Source organism: Monodelphis domestica, chromosome 2, assembly GCF_027887165.1.
Source record: "Monodelphis domestica isolate mMonDom1 chromosome 2, mMonDom1.pri, whole genome shotgun sequence".
Classification (NCBI taxonomy): Eukaryota; Metazoa; Chordata; class Mammalia; order Didelphimorphia; family Didelphidae; genus Monodelphis; species Monodelphis domestica.
In genome coordinates, this window is record NC_077228.1 from 403,233,842 (window position 1) to 403,254,146 (window position 20,305).

Below are 20,305 nucleotides of genomic sequence, written 5' to 3' on the forward strand. Positions count from 1 at the left end.
GTAGGAGATCTTAACTTGGGGGTTGGATGCTGGGTGATAGTCCTTGAATAGATGTTAGAGGGAAAGAGATTACATCTTAATTTCAATAAATTAGTTTTCATTATGATCCTATGGATTTTATATCTTTAAACATCAGAAGGCTTCACACAACTGCTAAAAGGGGCTTTGATACCAGAAAGATTAAGAACCCTTACATTAAAGAGTGATTTGTAGTTGTTTTCTTCTCAACAAGAATCAGTGACATACTTTCATCAGACATATCTCATGACTTATTTATTAGAAAAATACCTTGTTAGCAAGAATTGATGATTCTCTTAATTGCTCAAAGAAATTTTATACTTATATTATAAGGGTCTGTGGGCTCTCCCAACACTGATATAGAGGACACCCTTTCTGTGATTTGATAGATAATTTTTGAGATTTGATATGGCTGCCACAGTCAACCTAAGGATAAATCTCTCCAGACCTAGGATGGATCATCTTTGACTTGGAATGGTGCTCTCCTGGCTTAGCCCTTGAGAACCTGAGTTTTAAAATAATCTTAACACAGGATTTATCACTACTTTCCAGTAAAAGAAGTCCTGAATAGCAAATGCTATTTCCTCAAAATTTCTTATTTCGGGTTTTCAAACTAAGAATTTTTTGTAATGTAGGTAAAATCTAATCTAAGAATTCTTAAATCTAGTCTAAGGGGACTCTGAATTTATTTTTCATATTTTGCTATTTCAACATAATAGGTTTCCCTTATAATCCTGAGTATTTTATTTCATTCCCTTAATAGTTAATATTAATATTAAATTAATAATATATTAAAATATTAATATTAAATTAATAATGACATTTCATACACAAAGATGGATCTAAGATCAAGGAAGTGACATCCATTAAAATGTATAAAATAGATTTCAAGCTACTTGTTTTGTATCTTCCCATTAACAAACTGGTAACTAACAATATCATTTTTGTAATGAAGGAAACACCTGAAGTATCATCTTTGAAAACAGTGAAGGAGTCCTGGTTGAAATAGGTATATTAAAATAATGGGTAAACCCTATAAAATTAACAAAGTAACAGTTTATTTTAGAAGGGAGGAAGGGAAGGGAATTGGGATGAACTTATCTTAAATCAAAACCCAAATTGCTAAACCCTTCTATCTAATAATTATACTACCTACAAATCTAGCTAACTACAACTAATTAAATTTATCCCCCTTAGATTATAAATTAGGGAAACTTGAAGGTTACAGGAAGAAGGGCCAAAGGAAGTCTCACCGACAGTTGTCCTCTTGAGTCTGGCAGGAGTCCTAGTGGAAATCACAGCAGCAGCAGGAACACACAGAAACAGATACTGATCCACCTAAGAAGGAGAGTAATGACTTCTCAGAAGGTGAAACTTGCTTGAAAGGAAAGGGCTCAGTCTCTTACTCCAGAGAGTAATTCCACCAACAGCTCCTTCAGAGTCAGTCTCCCCAATGTTCTGGAATTTTCTCGCTACCTCTGCCTTAGTACTTCCTGCTTTTAGCTTGCTCCTGCTAAATCCCTTATAACATGGTATATACCCTCCCATCCACCTACCAAAAAAAGCATAATCCTAGAGTTTTTCATAAGTAGTAGCTAAATGAAGGAGCACAGAGAAAGGGAACTGATTCCAAACAAATGCTTTAGGTCTATGGATCACATTAAGTTGTGGTAGAGGAATGAATGACAGATGAGATAGAAGAAGGGAAAACAGAGTCAGGCTTTGGAAAGAATCAGTAGCTGGTGGCCAAAATGGAGGTGAGATTGAGAGAGAAATGAGAAATATGAGGATGTATATTATCTGCTCATTTCCTGACCTAGTATCCCACTCTCTCTAATATATATATGAGAGAGAGATTGAGAGAGAGAGAGAGAGAGAGAGAGAGAGAGAGAGAGAGAGAGAGAGAGAGAGAGAGAGAGAGAGAGAGATTAGGGGTCAGGAAGTGGGCAGATAAGCAGGGAGTCTCAATTCCACAAGAACTAAGAAGCAGTAACACTAGGCAAGAGGGTCAGGATGCCTGGAAACAGGGTTCAACATTCAAATAAGCCATGTGAGCCCCAGACATGCCAACGAGGGGGCCTCAACACAAAAACATTCATAATGATAAATTCCATAGATTTTTATTAAGTGCTTAAGCGCCGAATATGTGTGAGACATGGAGATACTAAGATGAAACACAATGCAGAGCCTTACCCCCAGGGAGCTTACAATCTAGTAATGGGGACATGGCACAAATAATATATATGTGTAATTTATATAAGACAACAGTCATCATGATAATGGTGGCAACTCGTAAAGTAAAGGATCTCTTATATGTTCCTTGTTAATTCCAGTGTAAGGACAGCCAAATGAGTTCTCTGGGCTGCACAGGCAGAGTGAAGAGCAAACGTTGACCTAAAGGATATTTAAGGCAGAAATGTCTTCAGGAGAGAAGATTGGGCTGGTCAGAGGAGAGAGAGCTGGCCAGGAACAAGGAAGACTTTGTGAAGTCTCACCTTTTCTATAGACTGGCTATGTGAATCTGAATAACTTCTCAGTCCTCTAGCAACTCTCTAAGATTATAAATTAGAGAGGAGGTGCTGACAGATGTTGGTAGAGATCCTGGGAATTCCTTCTGCTAATAAAATCTCAGATCCAGTCTCCTCCTAGGATGGCCATGGGGGTGAGGGATATCACCTTTAAGTTATCTACTTACTCCATGGACATCCTCACGACAGCAAGAGAACCTAGAGAAGGACCTCTGCAGTGAACCTAAAGAAGGCAAGGACAAGAGTTGTAGAGTGTGACCCGGCACATAGAGTAAGGGGTGGAGGGCAGCAATCTGCATCTTTGGATAGAGTACCCATCTCAGTGAGATCAGAGATCTATTGGAGTTCCCTTTTATAATTCTAACTTGTAACAACAGGATTAGTTAAAACTAAATCTGAATATAATAAATATTCCTTGAGATTAAATAATTTTATTTATTCTATCTGAAGTGGAATTAAAAATCTAGTAAGAATTCATGCTTCTGACAAAGTCTGCAGACTATTTTTTTCAATGGTGGACGTTTAAAGAGTGGCTTAAGGGACATCATAAGGAAGTGTTTAATCAGAAGAGATCACCACACCATAAATTTTCAGCTGGAAGGGACCTTACAGGTGACCTAGTTCAAGATCCTCATTTTACAAGTGAGGAAAATAAAGCCGAGAGAAAGGGATGATAGGAAAATGAGATCCAGGTAAGTTAAGTGCTGTCCAGGGTCCCAGAGATACTAAGTGGAAAATCCAGGATTTGAACCCACATCTTCTGCCTCCAAATCTAACTCTTCCCACTGTGTCATGCTAAGGTGGACTCATCATGTAGCAAGAATGAATAAGATGGGCAGCCTACATATTCTGCTGAAAGGAATACACACTGAAAGGAATGCCTAAAGGATGATCTCCAGCATATTGAGTAGATTTCTCATGAAGGATCCTATGGAAGGGTATAGACCAGATCTATACAGAATGAGAAGGCATTAGGTGGCTTATAATCTGGACTGTTAGCAGGAAAATTCTCAACAATGAGACCCCAAAGCCATTGTGGTGTGGGATGTCATAAAATAATTTTAATCTTTTAAAGTGTAAGAAAAGATGAATGAGGCATAAAACTCAGATACAGGAACATTTCTCTAATATAAATATACATAGTTGACAACACTAGTATCTGTCCCTTGCACAACAAATCAATCTTTAAAAATAAAATTTCACAGGATCTTAGGTGTTATTAAATGAGTGGATGTTGAAATTCTTCACTTTTCCTCAGTTCTTTTATAGAAGGACCACTCATATCAAAGATCAGCGTGTCTAAAAAGTTCAGTGTGTGATACAACCTCCTGGGGTATTGAATGCCAAATACATGGAATGCCGCAATGAGAGCAGCCAGGGCCATAGTGCAGTCATCGACTTGGGTCAGTTTTTCTTTTTCAAGATACAGAGTAAATTCACAAGCATTGATGTTGAAGGGGTTTTTAACTTTTAAGACTGGTGTAGACACTTGCACCTGGAATGAAAAAGAAAAAAAGAAATGAAGGGATTATTTAATATCAGTACATTCAAGAAATAGACCACATTGCTATCTGAACTGGATTATTATAGGAAACAATCTGAAAGAATTATTAAACCAGATGGTAAACTTGGCAAAACAAATCCAGTGGAATAAGAAGTGGTTTTGATTACTTGTCTTACTTTAAAGCAATTACTTTCAAAATTTTTGGTTTCTGGACTCTTTTACACTCTTAAAAGTTACTGAAGACCCCAAATAGTTTTAGTTTATGTGGGTTGTATTTCTGTTTCTCAATCTATCTTAGAAATTAAAATGAGTAAAATTTTAAAATACTGATTTTTCATTTAAAATAACTATCAACAATAATGAAAATAAATAAGTTGCTAAAATATGTTATGAAAAATAACTTTTCCAAAGACAGAAAAATTAATGAAAAGAGTGTCATCATTTTACATATTTTTTTTTCCAAATGTCTTTAAAGTCTAGCTTGGAAGACAGCTGGATTATTTTATCTGTTTCTGTAATAAATCTGCTGCAAGAGTTTGTTTTGGTTGGAGAATATGAAGAAAATTCAGCCTGTGTGATATTTCATTGGAAAAAAGGAGGACTATTTTAATAAATAACTTTTGTCATGAAGGAGCATACAAAGAGAAGCAGCTGTGTATAGTGGATATAGCATTGCATTTCAAGGTAGAAAGACCTGATTTGAATCCCACCACATCCACTAGCTGTATAACTGTATAGCTGTATGGGCAAGTCACTTGATCACTCTGCCCCTTGTCTATAAAATAAGAGGGTTGATTGCGATGGACTTTAAGGTCCCTTCAAACTGTACTGAGGAATCTGTAGGCTACGACTGAGAACACAACAGCTGAGAACAAAATCCAAGACCCTCCCATTCTAAATGTTCAATTTCAATCTAAGAAATTGAATTTGCAAAATGGAGTGAAATGAAGTTTTCTGTCTTTAAAAAGACAATAAACAGTCAGTAAACATTCTCCTCAAAATACGCCAATGTTTTAGCATAACTGATATTTTCTGACACATTTGCATACCTCCTCATTCACAACAACAAATAGTGTAGGATCATCACCGAAGACATCTGGTAGAAGTAAACATGTGGCTGTCATCTTCATATCTGTCAAAAGCAAACATGATTACAACCCAAATGAAAACAAAATAGACTCTACATTCAAACTCTTAAGTTGTTTGTTTTGCTTTTTATTTTTTTCCTGCAGCATATGTTTTGCATAAGCCAACAATTTTTTTTAACCCTTAGCTTCTGTCTTAGAATCAATACTGTGAGTTGGTTCCAAGGCAGAAGACTGATAAGGGCAAAACAATGGGAGTTAACTGACTTGACTTGCCCAGGGTCACACAGCTAGGAATTGTCATAGGCATAAATTTGAACCCAGAATTTCCCATCTCTTGGCTTGGCTTCCACTCCACTTAACCACCTGCCCCAGAGCCAGCAATTCTTTTAGGCAAAGTATTCCCTACTCAATTCCTTTAGGAAAATGCATCATAAACAGGATTGTCTCTAATTAAGCTGATTGGTTAAATTGTACCTGACTGGTACTGCATGCTCTACCACTAATACTCTCTTAGGCTGTTTTTACTAACATTTCAGGATGTCTTCATCTGTAAGTTGCTTCATTCTCTCATGCAACATAGCAGTGATTGGATTTTCCACCACTGAAAAAGAGGTCAGTATATTTTCTGAATAGGTCTCCAAAATCTGCCGTGTTTTCTTATAAATGTCGGTTCTGGTGAGAAGCTGGAATTCTCTGAATAGCTGACAAAAAGGGAAGACAAGGTAATATTAATACCAAGGAAAGCCAGCCAAATATACAAAACTCAGATGTGAACTGATTTTAGGATCAGCTACTGATTTGAAGTCTTAGTAGTTTTAAGTCTCCTCTACAATCTTTTAAGACGCAGAGTTCTCAAAAGAGTTTTCCTCAAGTCACAAATTCTGGCAGATCTTACCAAGAAAGGGACCTGGTAATAAACTGTATGTTATCTGAGAGGTAAACCTCCTTTAGATGTTGATTTTTTTACTTCAGAGGGGCAAGGGACCACGGAGTAGACTAGTAGCTCTTCCAAGACCCTGTCAGAACATGGCATGGAATTGTTTTAATGGGTAAATTTCTGAAGATTATCTGTGCTCAAGTATGATATCATCCTGGTTGGTTGGGCACCTACCAACCTTCCCGTGTTCATTTGTCAACACGTTTATATTGAATCTTACTTTAAATTGGAGCCAAATTTGTGGCAGACTTTCCAGCATTCTCCAAGCCCTTTGCCAGGAACCTATTGAGGTCAAGTGCTATTGCAGTCTAGGGAATATTGGGTCCACTCCTGCTACCTGGAGACTCTGAGCTCAATTCAAGAAGGAGGAATGGAAGAGTATTAAGATTCTCTGGAGAGGAACTCTTCACTCATTTAGTCCAAGAAATGCTTAGCCTCCTAAGGAAGAGTCCTAGAGCTCTCCTAGTAAATACAATCCTGAAAACCAACCTTTTATATAGAGAAAGGGGACTTCACAGGATATGCAAACCTCACACTGCAAGGAACTCTGAGTTCAAGAATTCTGGGAATTAGTTTTCTTCCTAGGTAAGGAAAATGTCAACAGAACACCTCTGGTCAAGAGAAGAAAATTGCACCTCTGGTTCTCTTTCCTTGGAGGAGCCCTGACAAGGGAATTGGGGGCTGATACAAAGGGGCAAGGGATTCGGACTTTGCAGTCCACTAGCAGAGTGAGTTATTTGGATAGGATTGGGGTCAGTGGGAACAGGGCTTGTCTGGCATGCAGTATGCTCCAGGTGTTTGTCTTCAAGGTAAATCCAAACCCTCAGGGTAGTTTAAGAGAGGTTCACTAGAACATTGGGCTGTTGAGCATTTCGCAGCCTTAAGTTCCCTTCCGAGAGGAATTCAGACCCTGAATCTCTGAGTATGGCAGACTATAGGATCTTGTGAGAAAGCAAACAATTTATTTTTTTAAGGAAGGAGAATTGAAATTTTTTAAATTTTATTTTATATTTTAATAATCATAAATAATTATAATTCTATATAATCATTAGAAATAAAATAACAAAATAATTTATTTTAACTTTTGTTATTATTAATTTATAATTTAAAAACTGAATCTAGGTGCATCTAGGTGGCTCAGAGAATAGAGAACCAGGCCTGGAGAAGGAAGGTCCTGGATTCAAGTGTGACCTCAGACACTTTCCAGCTGTGACTCTGGACAAGTCACTTAACCCCAGTTGCCTATCCCTTACCATTCTTCTGATTAGGAACTGATACTTAGTATTGATTCTAAGACAAGAAGGTAAGGGTTTAAAAAAAATAACAGTGAATTCATTCTGTTTTCTGCATTGTTTATAGGCTCTGCTGAGAACTTTGTATCTTTGGGAAAGAACAAAAAAGGTGTCATGTTCCTTATATTTGAATTTGGAACCTTGAAAACTTGTAGAGTATTTGGGTTTCCTTTAACTCACATAAATGGAAAAATAGGTATCAACTACATTCAGAGGTTTTCCCAGAGTAAGAGGTTTGCCCTGTTAAGAGGAGCATAATAGGCCCCAAAAGAAAGGAATCTTTTCATTTAATTCCTAAGTTCTGCCCCATTCTATTTGAATCCAGGACCTGATGGACCTCCATCCAGGGTTGCCTTCCACCATCTCCAGTAGTTCTTCAAATATAATTTCTCTTACTCATCTCTAGATGGAAAAAATCCTTACCCTTGAGATCAAACTGTCTGATGCCTACCTTTCAGCAACCAGGTCACTCAGTGGACAGAGTGCTGAACGTGAAGTCAGTCAGGTCAGGTTCTAATGTGGCTTTAGACACTTCCTAGCTGTGTGACCTAGGACAAGGCCTTTAACCTCTGTCTGCCTCAGTTTCCTCAACCATTAACTAAGGACAATAATAACATCCACCTCTCAGGAGTGTCATAATATTTGTAACGTTCTCACTATGGTGTCTGGCACATAGTAGGCACTTAATAAATGCCTTATTTCCCCTCCCTCTTGTAGATCTTGGTTACAAAAGATTCAGAGGTCATCTATGTGTTTTCCTGATCTCAGTTCTGGTCCAGAGAAAACAAGCACCCCAGATCCTACACGGCTTGAATTGTTCTCAAAACACTAGAAACTCATCAGTCTGGATCAATGACCTATGGACCAGTGAGTCTTCCTGGGACAACATGCAAATTATTCAGCCCAAATATAATATAATCTTCCTTGTTCCCACATGATGCTGGAAAATCAGATGGCTGGTGCAGCCTAAACCAAGCATCATATGAGACTTGAAGGAGTTATCCAACCTTATTGAATATATTACCTAGAAAAGCAACATGGCATCCAGCCATAGCCTAGAGTCAAACTCTAAGCTAGTGTTCCTTTCCCAAGAATGACCCTACCATGATGCTTTTAATACATCAAAAGCAAAGAAGTTGCCTAGCAGAACCAAATGGCTATATGATAAGCCTAGTTTGGGGAAGACCACTTTTGGTTTCCTGACATTTAGCAGAGTTAAGAGATGATATACTTGTATGACTTCTTGTTTTAATTAAAACCTTTACCTTCCATCTTGGAATCAATACTATGTATTGGTTCCAAGGCAGAACACTGGTATGAACTAGGCAGTGGGGATTAAGTGACTTGCTTGGGGTCACACAGCTAGGAAGTGTCTGAGGCCAGATTGTAACTGAAGATCTCCTTTCTCTAGGACTGGCTCTCAATCCACTGAGCCATCCAGCTGCCTTTCTACATGAATTCTTAAAGAAAAAATAGAAGACAGGCTCACCTTATTCTCCCACCTCCCACAGGAGCCTCAAGACTATTTGTGTGTGGGAGGGAAATGAAAACAAAAACAATGGGGAATTTCATTTCCACCATGACTACAGACATGAATTCCACTGTCAAGAGCTGATATTCATTAACCCTTGATAATTGACATGATGAACCAGTTAGAAAGAGTTGTAATATTTACCAAAATGGGCCTCTATCTGGTCTAGATATAAAAAAATAAAAGCTGGAACTGGAAGTCAGACAAGAGATAAAAATGAAATATGTCATTTTCAATGAAAGTCTTTTTTTCATTCAAAGATATTGAAACTATCATATTTGAACTTTAAAATTTTAGGCCCTAATGTGCCAAATGAGGAAGTAGAAATTGCAGTAAGGAACATGAAGATGAAAAGAGCATCTGGATCAGAGGAAAACCATATGGTGAGAGTGGATTGAGGGGAACTGAGAAGCTGATTCTGAACATAATTGAGACAGGAAGATGCTTGAAGATAAGGAAAAAAATCATAGATAGTATTACTACTGAAAAAAGTGACCAAAAAGACTGCCAAATTACAAGTTTACTTCCTCATCTCTATCATTTTTTTATAGGAATATGCTTGTATCATTGATGGAAACATGACAGGGGAAGTGCCCTTGTGTAACATTCTACAGCAGACCCACATCTTGTCACATAACTGACTGAGGAGTGTGCAAGATTATTGGTTGGTTAATTTATCAAAAGAAAAGAAATTTGACTCATTAGAAAAAATGCACTTTTTAGGACTCCACTTCAATAAAACATTTCCCTTACATGTGTTAAAACCATGCAAGATTACTTTAGAGATTTAAGAAAGAGGAATTTTTAGACACTTTTCTCTCTTAACAATCACTCATTTCTTAGACTGATAGAAAGCAGAGATGTAAAGGAAAATAGCAAGTCATAAAGTTCACAGTGAAACAAAACAAAAGGATCATATACTTCTTCCTCTTAAGATATTTTCATATAATAATGTCAATATATGCCCTGGAGATTTGGGATGTTTCACCCAATGCTACTTAGCTGAATTTTGTTAATATAATTTATTACCTGAATATCACCATAACATTAATTATTTCTTTTAATATCTTTCTATTAGAATCACACTAAGAAAGTGAAAATAAGTTTAAAGTACATATTTATAAATATATTAGAAAGAGTATTTGATATAAAATTGGAATTTTAATTTATATTCATTCATAATAAAGATCTGTAAAGGAAAGATGTGGTAGATACATTGAGACCACTAATTTTTTAAAAATGTTTTAGGAAAGTATAAGGGAACTATCTCATTAAATCGTAATTGGAGAGAATGAGGCATTAGAATAGAAGCTAGAACGTCATTAATCTCAAAAAGATTCAGGAATTTGACTATATTGCAAGATCAATATTAGTTAGTAGCCAAAAGAAGTCATTCAGTCTTCAGCTTCAACTAGCCAAAGTACAGTGTCCAGAATGAATGAAGTCTCATTTTCTCTGCCCTGGTTCAGTTCTGGATACCACATTTTAGAAAATGGCACTGACAAATTGGAGCCTATCCAAATAAGCCTAATTTGGATGAAGAGGAGATTCAAATATTCATATGAGGACAGAGAGGAGAGAAACATAATTGAAGAGTTATCATGCAGAAGAAGCAACTAGGCTTATGTTTGGTTGCATTGGGTAGGACCAAGAATGAGAGATAATTTATAGGAAGATTTTGGAAGCTATTAGAGCTGCCTTGGGAGATAGTGAGTATCTCATTACTAGAGCTCTTCAGTGGAGACTTGGTGATCATTTGTTTGGGATGTTGTGAAAGGATTCGTGACTTAGGTAGGAGTTGGTATCATTAGCTTTTGGGATCTCATACTTTTTGAGTTTCCATGATCAAGTTTTTATTGGCCACCTCACTTTTTTTTTAAATTCCAAGCATGGGAAGGAATCAGTCATGAAGGTGAGCAGACAATAAATAGAATGTGGCCTTTAGGGCACATCTTCCCTGTCAGGGCCTTAGATAATTAACATTTGGCTTTAGAAAACTCTCCTATTGAGGATGCTAAAGCCTGACTTCCAAAATAGTCCAAACGAATGATCTGTTTTATAAATTAGACAATATGTCCACTGGTTTTGTCTAACAATCCAGTGGGTACTGACAGGGTCTAGGGGTGGAAGGGAAGGAGCATTATTGGGAATATAATGACAATATATTATGAATAAGAAAATGTACCTGATAAGGGCACTTCAAAAAAGGAAACATTTTGAGAATTTCCTTCAAAGGTGTCTTGTTGTTAATCATCTTTCTTCGAATTTCCAGAGTCCGGCTCATCCTATTGTCAATTTCTCCCCAGTTCTTTTCGGCTTTGACATATTCTTGATGAAACCAGTTAATATGTTCATCTACCTCAGAATCTAAATAAGCATCTTCTTCCTGCAAAATATGTACAAATCATCAGTTTTCGAAGGCATTTTGAGACTTTAAAAATAGCGTTTACAATCTGTTTCTGTATACACTTAATAATGCAATGATTAGTTAAGCATTACTATTAACAGTTTCACTTCAGCTTCTAAGGTAGGGTGCTAATAAACAGAATCTATTAGATTGCAAACAATCTGGTAATTAGGCCCCATGACTGTGCTAATCTGCACTATATGGCACAGAGTTATTGCATCTCCCAAACCACTTCACTAAGCAGTAAAACCAGATATTCCCAAAGGTCATCATTTCCCCTTCTTCATTCAATTATTAAGATAAAGTAGGAAGAAAAAAGCTACAGAGAAGAGAGAAGAGAAGGAAGCATATCACAATAGTTTTTTTTTTCCTTCCAAAATAATTCCCAAGAGTACTTGGCTTCAACTCTATTGTATACATCCTACATTTATAGTATAATATACAATAATAATTCATGTTCAGAATAATGAACTCAAGGCATGATGAGTATTGTTGAACTTGGAGTCAGTAAAATCTGGATTTGAATTCTGCTTCTATTACTTAACCCATCTGATCCTCAGTTTTCTCATCTGGACAAATTGATATTTACACAGCCTAACTCAGATCTATTATGAGAAGCATACTTCACCAATCGAAATATCCCATATAAATGTGTTATTATTTCCATCTTTTTTGTGTTTTACATAGAAACAGTTCTGAAATTAGTCATTAACCTGCTTTTATCTCTTTGAACTCTATTCTATGGACTCCTATATAGGTATATAATATTATAATTAAATATGATAGTATAGTTGAATAAAGGTAAGTGAGCTCTTCCTCTGTAGGTTCACTGCAAACATCCTCATTACAACTCCAGCAGTAGACAATACAAGAGGGATGTTATGTATTGTATCCTGCTCCTATATGATTTTGATCTCCTCAGTCTGTACTTTGGAAGCTTTTCAAACAGCTAAGAGATAATAAATATTTGGGATAGCAGCATCTCTTAAAATTATGTTATTAATTTTTTGTGGTTCAATGCCATATCTAGGCTACTCTGTATTATTAAATAAACAGGCAACAATTCTGTCTTAGACAATGGTTGTATTCTAATACAATTTATTGGTTTAATTGTCCATGATATTTTGAGATCTATATCTTTAGGATAAAGATTTGTTGTCTATCAGTTCATGAAAGATACTGATCTCATACATCTTAGCCACAGGATCATGCCCTGTTGAGAAAGGCTAAGCTTTCCTACCCAGTAATGTCATATCTTGCATAATGTGTAACCTAAAATGATCACCAGATCTGGGCAGCTTAAGAATGATTATTTTGTAGCTTCTGTTGCAGTGACCTGAATTGCCATCATCAAACAACCATCTAAACAAAGCTGCATGATTTAGAAATGTGTTCAGTTTTTCTTTGTTGAGATACTGTTGATTGAGTTCATGTGGATGTTTCCTATCTTGGAGGTTCCTTTTGATTTCAGTTTTAGATTTGTCATTTCATAGGTTCAATCCATCTATCCAGAGGAAAGTCCCTTGTGGTTACATTGCATGAATTAATTTATATTATTATTATCATTTTGAGATGTGGAATTACAGAGGTTAGACTGGGGAAAGGTAAGAGAAAAGAATCATAGCATTCGAGTTAGCAGTCAGTTGAACTGAAAAATTAATTGGAGCCTCCTCTTTTCCACTGATTTATGTAAAATGAAGGTTTCTTATGCCAAATTTTGGATTAACTCTGAGAAGAAAAACTCAATCTTTCTAATAAAGTCATTAGCAGGGACTACCAGTTAAGGACAGAGAAGGAGATTAAAATATCTAATCCATCAGAATGTGACAGAAAGTTCCTATTGCAAGAATTAAAAACAATATTGGCAGATGCTCTGACGAGATACCTTTTGCTAGATACACAAGAAAACTTCAGATATATTGACTGATCTGCCCTACTATCTGGGCAATTCATTCACTCACTGACACATTTGTTAACTCATTCAACAAAGATTTATTATGCACAGAGGGAGCTGTGCTAAGCAGTAGGGATACAAATGTAATGGAAACATGAGTCTGTCTCCTAAACAGCTTTGTTGCTCACCCTCCAATGTTTCTAGTTTTGTAGTTGTTTTGAGGCGTGTATGAGCTTCAGAGTAATCTGTATAATCTGTTCCTGGTCACTTGAATGGACAATGGGACTCAGGCAAATGATAAGAACTTTTGGGTTGTTTGTTTTCCCCCTAGCTACAAGAGATTCTGTGGGAGGTATTGATCATGCACAGCAGGACACCTTCAGGTAGGGAAGAGGTGAATGGAATGCAGGTGTTCCATCTCAGCTAGAAGCTAGGACTATACAATATCAATTGAGGCAGGACCCTCATTGCCATCTTTTTATATCTCCCTAATCCCTTTTTATATTTCACACCATACCCCCCCCCTAATTAGTTTACTTTTCTACTTGCCATAGTGGCAATTCCAAACCTTTTCATTCCTCCTCATGGCCATCCTTCCCTGGCACTCTCCCTTTCTCATCATCTGAGATGAGGACTTTGTTTCATACTTCACCAAAAGAATTAGGGCCTTTTAGCAAGAATTCCCTCTTTTTCCTTCCTCCTTATCCAACATATGCCTTCCCTGATGCTACCTTCTTTGCCTGTCTCACATAAAAAGGGCCCTTCTTGTCAAGGTGAATTCTTCTATATATGAACCCTTGATTTCATTCCACCCTCATCTGCTCTAACAGAGTGTTCCTTCCATAATCCTCACTCTCTAAATGGTTTTGAATCTCTCCCTGTATACTGTCTGCTTCCCTCTCCTGTGGAAACATGCCCAAGTCTTCCTTGTCCTTAAAGAAAAACAAAAACAAAAACAAAACCCTTTATTTGATTTAACCATCCCTGTTAGCTATTCATTCCATTTCTTCCCTTTTGTGACACAATTCTTAAGTAGTGTTTTCACTTGCATTTCACTCTTTTAAACCCTCTGCAGGCTAGCTTGTGACTACTTTTCAACTCTCCCTGCTTTTACCAATGATCCTTTAATTTCCAAATCTAATGCTTTTTTTCTCAGACTTCTTTCTACTTGATCTCTCTGCAACTTCTAAAACATTTTTGAACATCCTTCACTGCCTATTCCATTCTTTCTAGTTTTTTGTGACCCTTGGTATCTTCTGGTTGCCTTCTACATATCTGACTGATCCTTAGTCTCTTTTGCTGGATGTTCCTCTTTATTAAGCCTATTACATGTGGGTGTTCACTAACACCCTGTTATCTGGGCACTTTTCACCCATAATCTTGCCTAGTGATCTCATCAGCTCCAATGGCTTCAACTCTTCTCTTTATGCTGATGATTCATAGATATCATTATCCAGTTTTAAGGTCTCATCTAATCTTCAGTTTCACATCACCAGCTGCTATTGGTCATTTTAATTAGATGTTTTGTAGGCATCTTAAACGGTAACACATCCAAAAAAGTGAGTGGAGAAGGATTTAAGATAGAGCTCTGGGCCTGAAAACAGAAAGATTCATCTTTGTGAGTTCAAATCTGGCTTCAGACACATTAGTTGAGTGATCCTGGGCAAACCATTTAACCCTCTTTGCCTTAGTTCCTCATCTGTAAAATGATCTTGAGAAAGAAATGACAAATCATTCCAGTATCTTCATCAAGAAAACCCCAAATAGGGTCATGAAAAGTCAAACAGAACTGAAAGAACTCAAATCTACCACCCTAGCGCCTGGCACATAGTAAGTGCTTATTGGTGAGTAATAATAAGTAATAAATGCATGTTGACTTCTAGAAGATTCAATAAATCTTCACTGTCCTTTTATAGTCCTGATGGATGAAACTATGGGCTGGTCAAAGAGGATTAAAGGACTTGTCCAGAATAACAAAACCCATCCCAGATATAAACTCAGTATGATGAAACTTCCTGACTCTCAGTCCAGCACTCTTATACACTGAACCTCTTGCTGCCCCCAAAATAAGGAACAGAGCTATGATATAGCAGCATAAATCTGGACCATTCCCTTTCTTGGTACTATGAGTCATATGGACCACACGGATCAAGGGGGGGAGGGGAAGAAATCAATTCCCTAGACCCCTTGAGTTCTTTCTTTGCTTTGGTGGTCTTCAACACTAGGGTGAGGCTAGAAGTCCCAGGTAAAAATATTGTTTGTATTCTTTGTTGTATGAAAGTTTGTTCCATATTCTATGCTATGGAAGACTAATGTTTGCATAGGAATTGAGAGCTCTTTGGCTAGAAATAATCCAAATTCCAGTATCCAGGTTTCCGGAAGAAACCTAAAGTGATAATAAGACTCATCCAGATTATTATTATGAAAGGGAGGTCCTAGAGGTTGAACCCATACTCATCCAATTGTTTCTAGATAGGAGAATCATGGTGGGAGAAAATAGCCCATCTATGTCTGGTCTTAGAAACAGAAGTTACTCCAGGGAAAAAGAAATGTTACCCAAAGTAGCTTTAGCTTACTATCATAGAATCTCAGATTTGTAAGAGACTTCAGACACCATAGATAAGAAAACAGATTTCTTCAATAGCAGTGGTGTCAAACTCAAATAGAAATAGGGGCTACTAAACCATACATACGCATCTCTGTGGGATGCATAATGGCTTAAAGCCTCATACTGTAATATTATCTCTATTCTACTGTATTTTTATTTATTTTGCAAAATATCTCTCAATTATATCCCAATCTGATATGGACTACATTCAGAGGCATTGTTTGTTTGACACCTTTTCTCTACCACATATCCAGGATATGGTTATCTGGCCTTTACTTGAAGACCTCTGGTGAGATAGAGCTACTTCCTCCCAATTTCTGTCTTAAATATGTCTCATTTCATTTCTTCATTGTAAGAAACTTTATCAAGAGTTTACTGTGTCCCCTGCGCTGGGGGCTTTTAGTGATGCAAATATAAGAGAAAGAATTGATCTCTAGCCAATTGATTTAATATCCCTTATCATAATTTGAACATCCTTTCCCAGGAAGAGGAAGTCTTTGGGAAAAAAGTTGCCTGTGTCTCTTGGAGGTCTTTAAAAATAGCTATTATTTTAGGCCTGGAGGCACTCACAGTTCATCAGTTCAAGTCAGTCTAGGCCTGGGGCTGTTTGTAGAGTATTACCTGTGTACCTCTACTAAAGAGCTGCAGGAAGGAAGGAAGGAAGGAAGGAAGGAAGGAAGGAAGGAAGGAAGGAAGGAAGGAAGGAAGGAAGGAAGGAAGGAAGGAAGGAAGGAAGGAAGGAAGGAAGGAAGGAAGGAAGGAAGGAAGGAAGGAAGGAAGGAAGGAAGGAAGGAAGGAAGGAAGGAAGGAAGGAAGGAAGGAGGCACAGAACTAGAATATGGTTGACCACAGGAAGCCTTGTGGAGTTGGAGAGTGGAAGTGCAGAAGAATAAAAAGACATCAGTATAGGACCTGTGGAGGCCAATCAGGTATAAGAAATGTTATGACAAACACCATGCCATTGGGATTCTCTTATCCTACCAACTCCAAAGGAGTAGATCTATGATTCCTTTCTCTCCAAAGTTCTCTGTTTATCTTTTTTTTTTGTTTTAAGGAAAGTCTATTTATCATTCTTTATTTTAAACGCTTAATGTGTATTTATAAATATTGTTCATCACAGGCATTTCCTAGTCTAGGCTTACTTACTGAGAATTCAGTTGAAAGGAGGCATTAGAGGGAAGGGAAGGTTTAACACTGATTTGTTTTGCAGAATGTTATCTCTGACTGGAGTCCCAGAGCTTTTTGTTTTGTTTTGTTTTTTGTTTTTGGACATTTTGGTTACAACTTTCCAGAGCATCAAAAGATTGTTTTTGCTGGAAAACTCATATAGGTAAAGAATCAGTTGTAGAATGTTGAGGTATGAGGTATGAATAAATGTGGCTGAAAAACAATCATCATTTGCCATTCAACCACCACTAGATAGAGATAAAAAGGACAAAAATCTTGTCCTCTCTAGCTTATAAATTAGAACATAATGAATGTAATGGGCTATGAAGATTTTAAAAAAGAAAAGGTAATTTTTGTTTCTGAAATATCAGGGAAACTAATGGGGAGGAATTAGCATTTTGCATGTGCCTTAAAAGATATGTAGTGATAATACGTGAATAACTCTAGGAAGAGGATGGGAAAAGGAGAGGAAGGAGACAATTTGGGTCTTATAAGTTCAGAAAATATATGTGAAAAATTGTTATTACATGTAATTTGGATAATTAAATATTATTTTAAAAATACATGTAGGATTTCAGTAGTTAGAGATAGAAAGGAAGAACACTCCAGGCATTGGGAAATTATAAGAACAAAGACAAGGAGATCAAGTCAAGGACAATTTATCAAATGCCTTCTATGTGCCAAGTATTGTTGTAAATACTAGTATTATCCCCCAAAAGGACAAAGCAGTTCCTACCCTCAGGGAGTTTATAATCAAATGAAGGAGTCAACATGCAAACAACTTTTTACAAATTATGGAGAGGATAAATTAAAGATAATCTTTGAAGAAAGGCACTAACATGAGCCAGCAAAGCCAGGGGATAGAGGTGAAGAGGAAAAGACTTCCAGGCATGGGAGAAAGCTTGTGCAAATGATTAGAGATGGGAGACAGAAAGTTTATGTGAAAAAACAGACAGGAAGCCAGCCAGTGGCACTTTATTGTTAAGAATGTAAGATGTAAGGGCACCTTACCTGGTATTCTTACCTGAAAGTGTAAGAATAGTCAGGCTATGTGAGTCTTCAAAAACCCAAAAAAGGATTTTATATCTGATTATGGAAGTAATTGGGAGCCACTGGTGTTTATCGGGTGGGGTGGGAGGTTCTATGGAGAGACTTGTGTTTTAGAAAAATTACTTTAGCAGCTGGTTGGAGTATGCATTGGAGTGAGGAGAGAGTTCGAGGGAAGTCGACCAACTAGAAGGCTATTATAATAGTCCAGCATGAAGTGGTATGGGTCTGCACCAAGGTGTGTTGTCTACATGATAAGAAGAGGACATATACAATAGATGTTGGGAAGGTAGAAATGATTAGACTTGGCAACAGACTGAATATTAAGATTGAGAGAGAGAAGTCAAGGGTAATATCAAGGTTGTCAGCCTTGGTGACTGGGAGAATAATAGTACTTTCCACAGTAATAGAAGATTTAAGAAAAGGGGAAGATTTTGTTGAAAAAAATAATGATTGGTTTTGGACATGTTGAGTTTAAGACAGGACATCAAGTTTGATATGTCTAATGGTAGTTGGAGATAGAAGGCTAGAGTTTAGATCTCAATGAAATACATCTCAAATTCATTAGCATAGAGATAATAGTTGAAACCAGGGGAGCTAACAAAATCATCAAGTAAGATAGTACAGAGAAGAGAAGGGGGACTCAGGAAATATCCCTGGGGCATACCCATAGTCAGTGAGCATGATGTGGAGGAAGATCCACCAAAGGAGTCAGAGAAGGAAAATCAGACACATAAGAAGAGAACTAATGAAAGATATATCTAGATGGCAAAAATCCATAGAGAAAAAGGGTATCATGGAGTAGATGATGATAGTGTCACAGTTTGCAGAAATCAAGAAGGATGAGGATTGAGAAAAGATTGTTAGAATTAGAAACTTAGGAGATCATTAGTAAATTTGGAGAGAGTGATTTCAGTTTAATGCTGAAGTCAGAAGCCAGCCTACAGAGAGTAAAAAAAAAGAGTGACAGAAAAGGAAGGAAAACAATGATTTTAGATGGTCTACTAAAGGAATTTAACATTTAAAAAGGAGGAGACAACAAAGTTAGATTCATGGAATGGTTGTGAGGTCCAATACGATAGTTCTCATCTGTTCCTGACTTTTTTTCTGGGGTTTTAGTTTGTTTGTACTTTAAATAACTTCTGATAAAATGACTCGAAGGATTATTCCATTTTTGTCTTTTTATTATCTCTAGCTGTTAAAACAAGAATCGACAGAGTAGGAACATGATAAGTGCTTATTGATTAAGTAGACAAAATACCACTAAACACCGTTACTATATGTACAATACAAGTGAGACAGGGATAGAGTTGAATAAATTGTGCTTTTAAGTGTGGAGAGAAGAATCTAAATAAATAATATTCTTACTAGCATGATAAAGAAAAGCACAATTATGCTTCCAAACCATGTTTTCTATCAATACAATGTAGATTCTCTTCAAAATATTGCCTCAATTTTCTTAGATTTTGGAAGTTTTTATCCTAAGGAGATCCCAATTGATCAGATGAACAGACTATCTATAGATTGTTTAATAAAAAGTTAGAAGAAAGCATAACTCAGCTAAATACGGAAAAGTTAAGGTTTTTTTGTTTTTCCTCTGAGTCCCTATAGGTGGGAGATAAGCAGTTAAAAGGAGAATGCTCCCCCCAGCTTGAAACAGCCAGGCCTACTGAGGCAGGCAGGAGCAACCTTGGCAGCAGTGATGCTGTTAGGCATTGAAGGATGGAGGTGGCTGAGGATGCAGTGACTCACAGCAGAGATCTGAAAGGACATCAGTGTAGAGGAAGTGCCTAATTCTTGTCCGTATATTTAAGTGGTAAATATGGTCAATAGCTTGGGGGGTCACATTAGGAAGTGCTTGTGTTGCAAAACATGTCCTTCAGAGTCATAATTGGGGTTTTTGCAGCTGTAACATTTAGCAATGATGAATGGATCTGGGCAGCATCCTTTCAACTTTATTTTTTACAAACATATAGGTTGATTTGATTGTGATTATAATTTTGGACATCTTGCCTCTAAAGAAACTCATTTTCTCCTTTCCCCTGACCCCACTTGCACTGCTGTTTGTGTGTTTTTTGTCTTGTTGTTTTGTTATCAAGAGATGGTTAAAGAGAGGCCAAGATAATGGAAAAAAATCTTATTCTCACCTTTAGAGAGGGGGAACTGAGATAGAAAACAATTGATTTTGAACTGAAATGAGACCCTCAAAGTTATCTAATCCAGTCCCCTAATATTATATGAGAGGAAACTCAGGTTCAGGAGGTGAAGGGACTTGTTTCATGAC

The 20,305-nt window shown here is 37.0% G+C and overlaps 1 protein-coding gene across 1 annotated transcript in view; it reads right to left on the minus strand.

Annotated features, from left to right (window-relative positions):
* Nucleotides 1-3,491: 3,491 nt before the first annotated feature.
* The window catches only part of SAMD3 (sterile alpha motif domain containing 3), a 68,612-nt gene continuing 51,798 nt past the window's right edge, over nt 3,492-20,305 (minus strand). The window contains 4 exon segments of the mRNA XM_056818761.1: nt 3,492-4,041; nt 5,100-5,182; nt 5,668-5,839; nt 11,084-11,284. Coding sequence (XP_056674739.1) covers nt 3,766-4,041; nt 5,100-5,182; nt 5,668-5,839; nt 11,084-11,284 — 732 coding nt within the window. The 3' untranslated portion in view covers nt 3,492-3,765.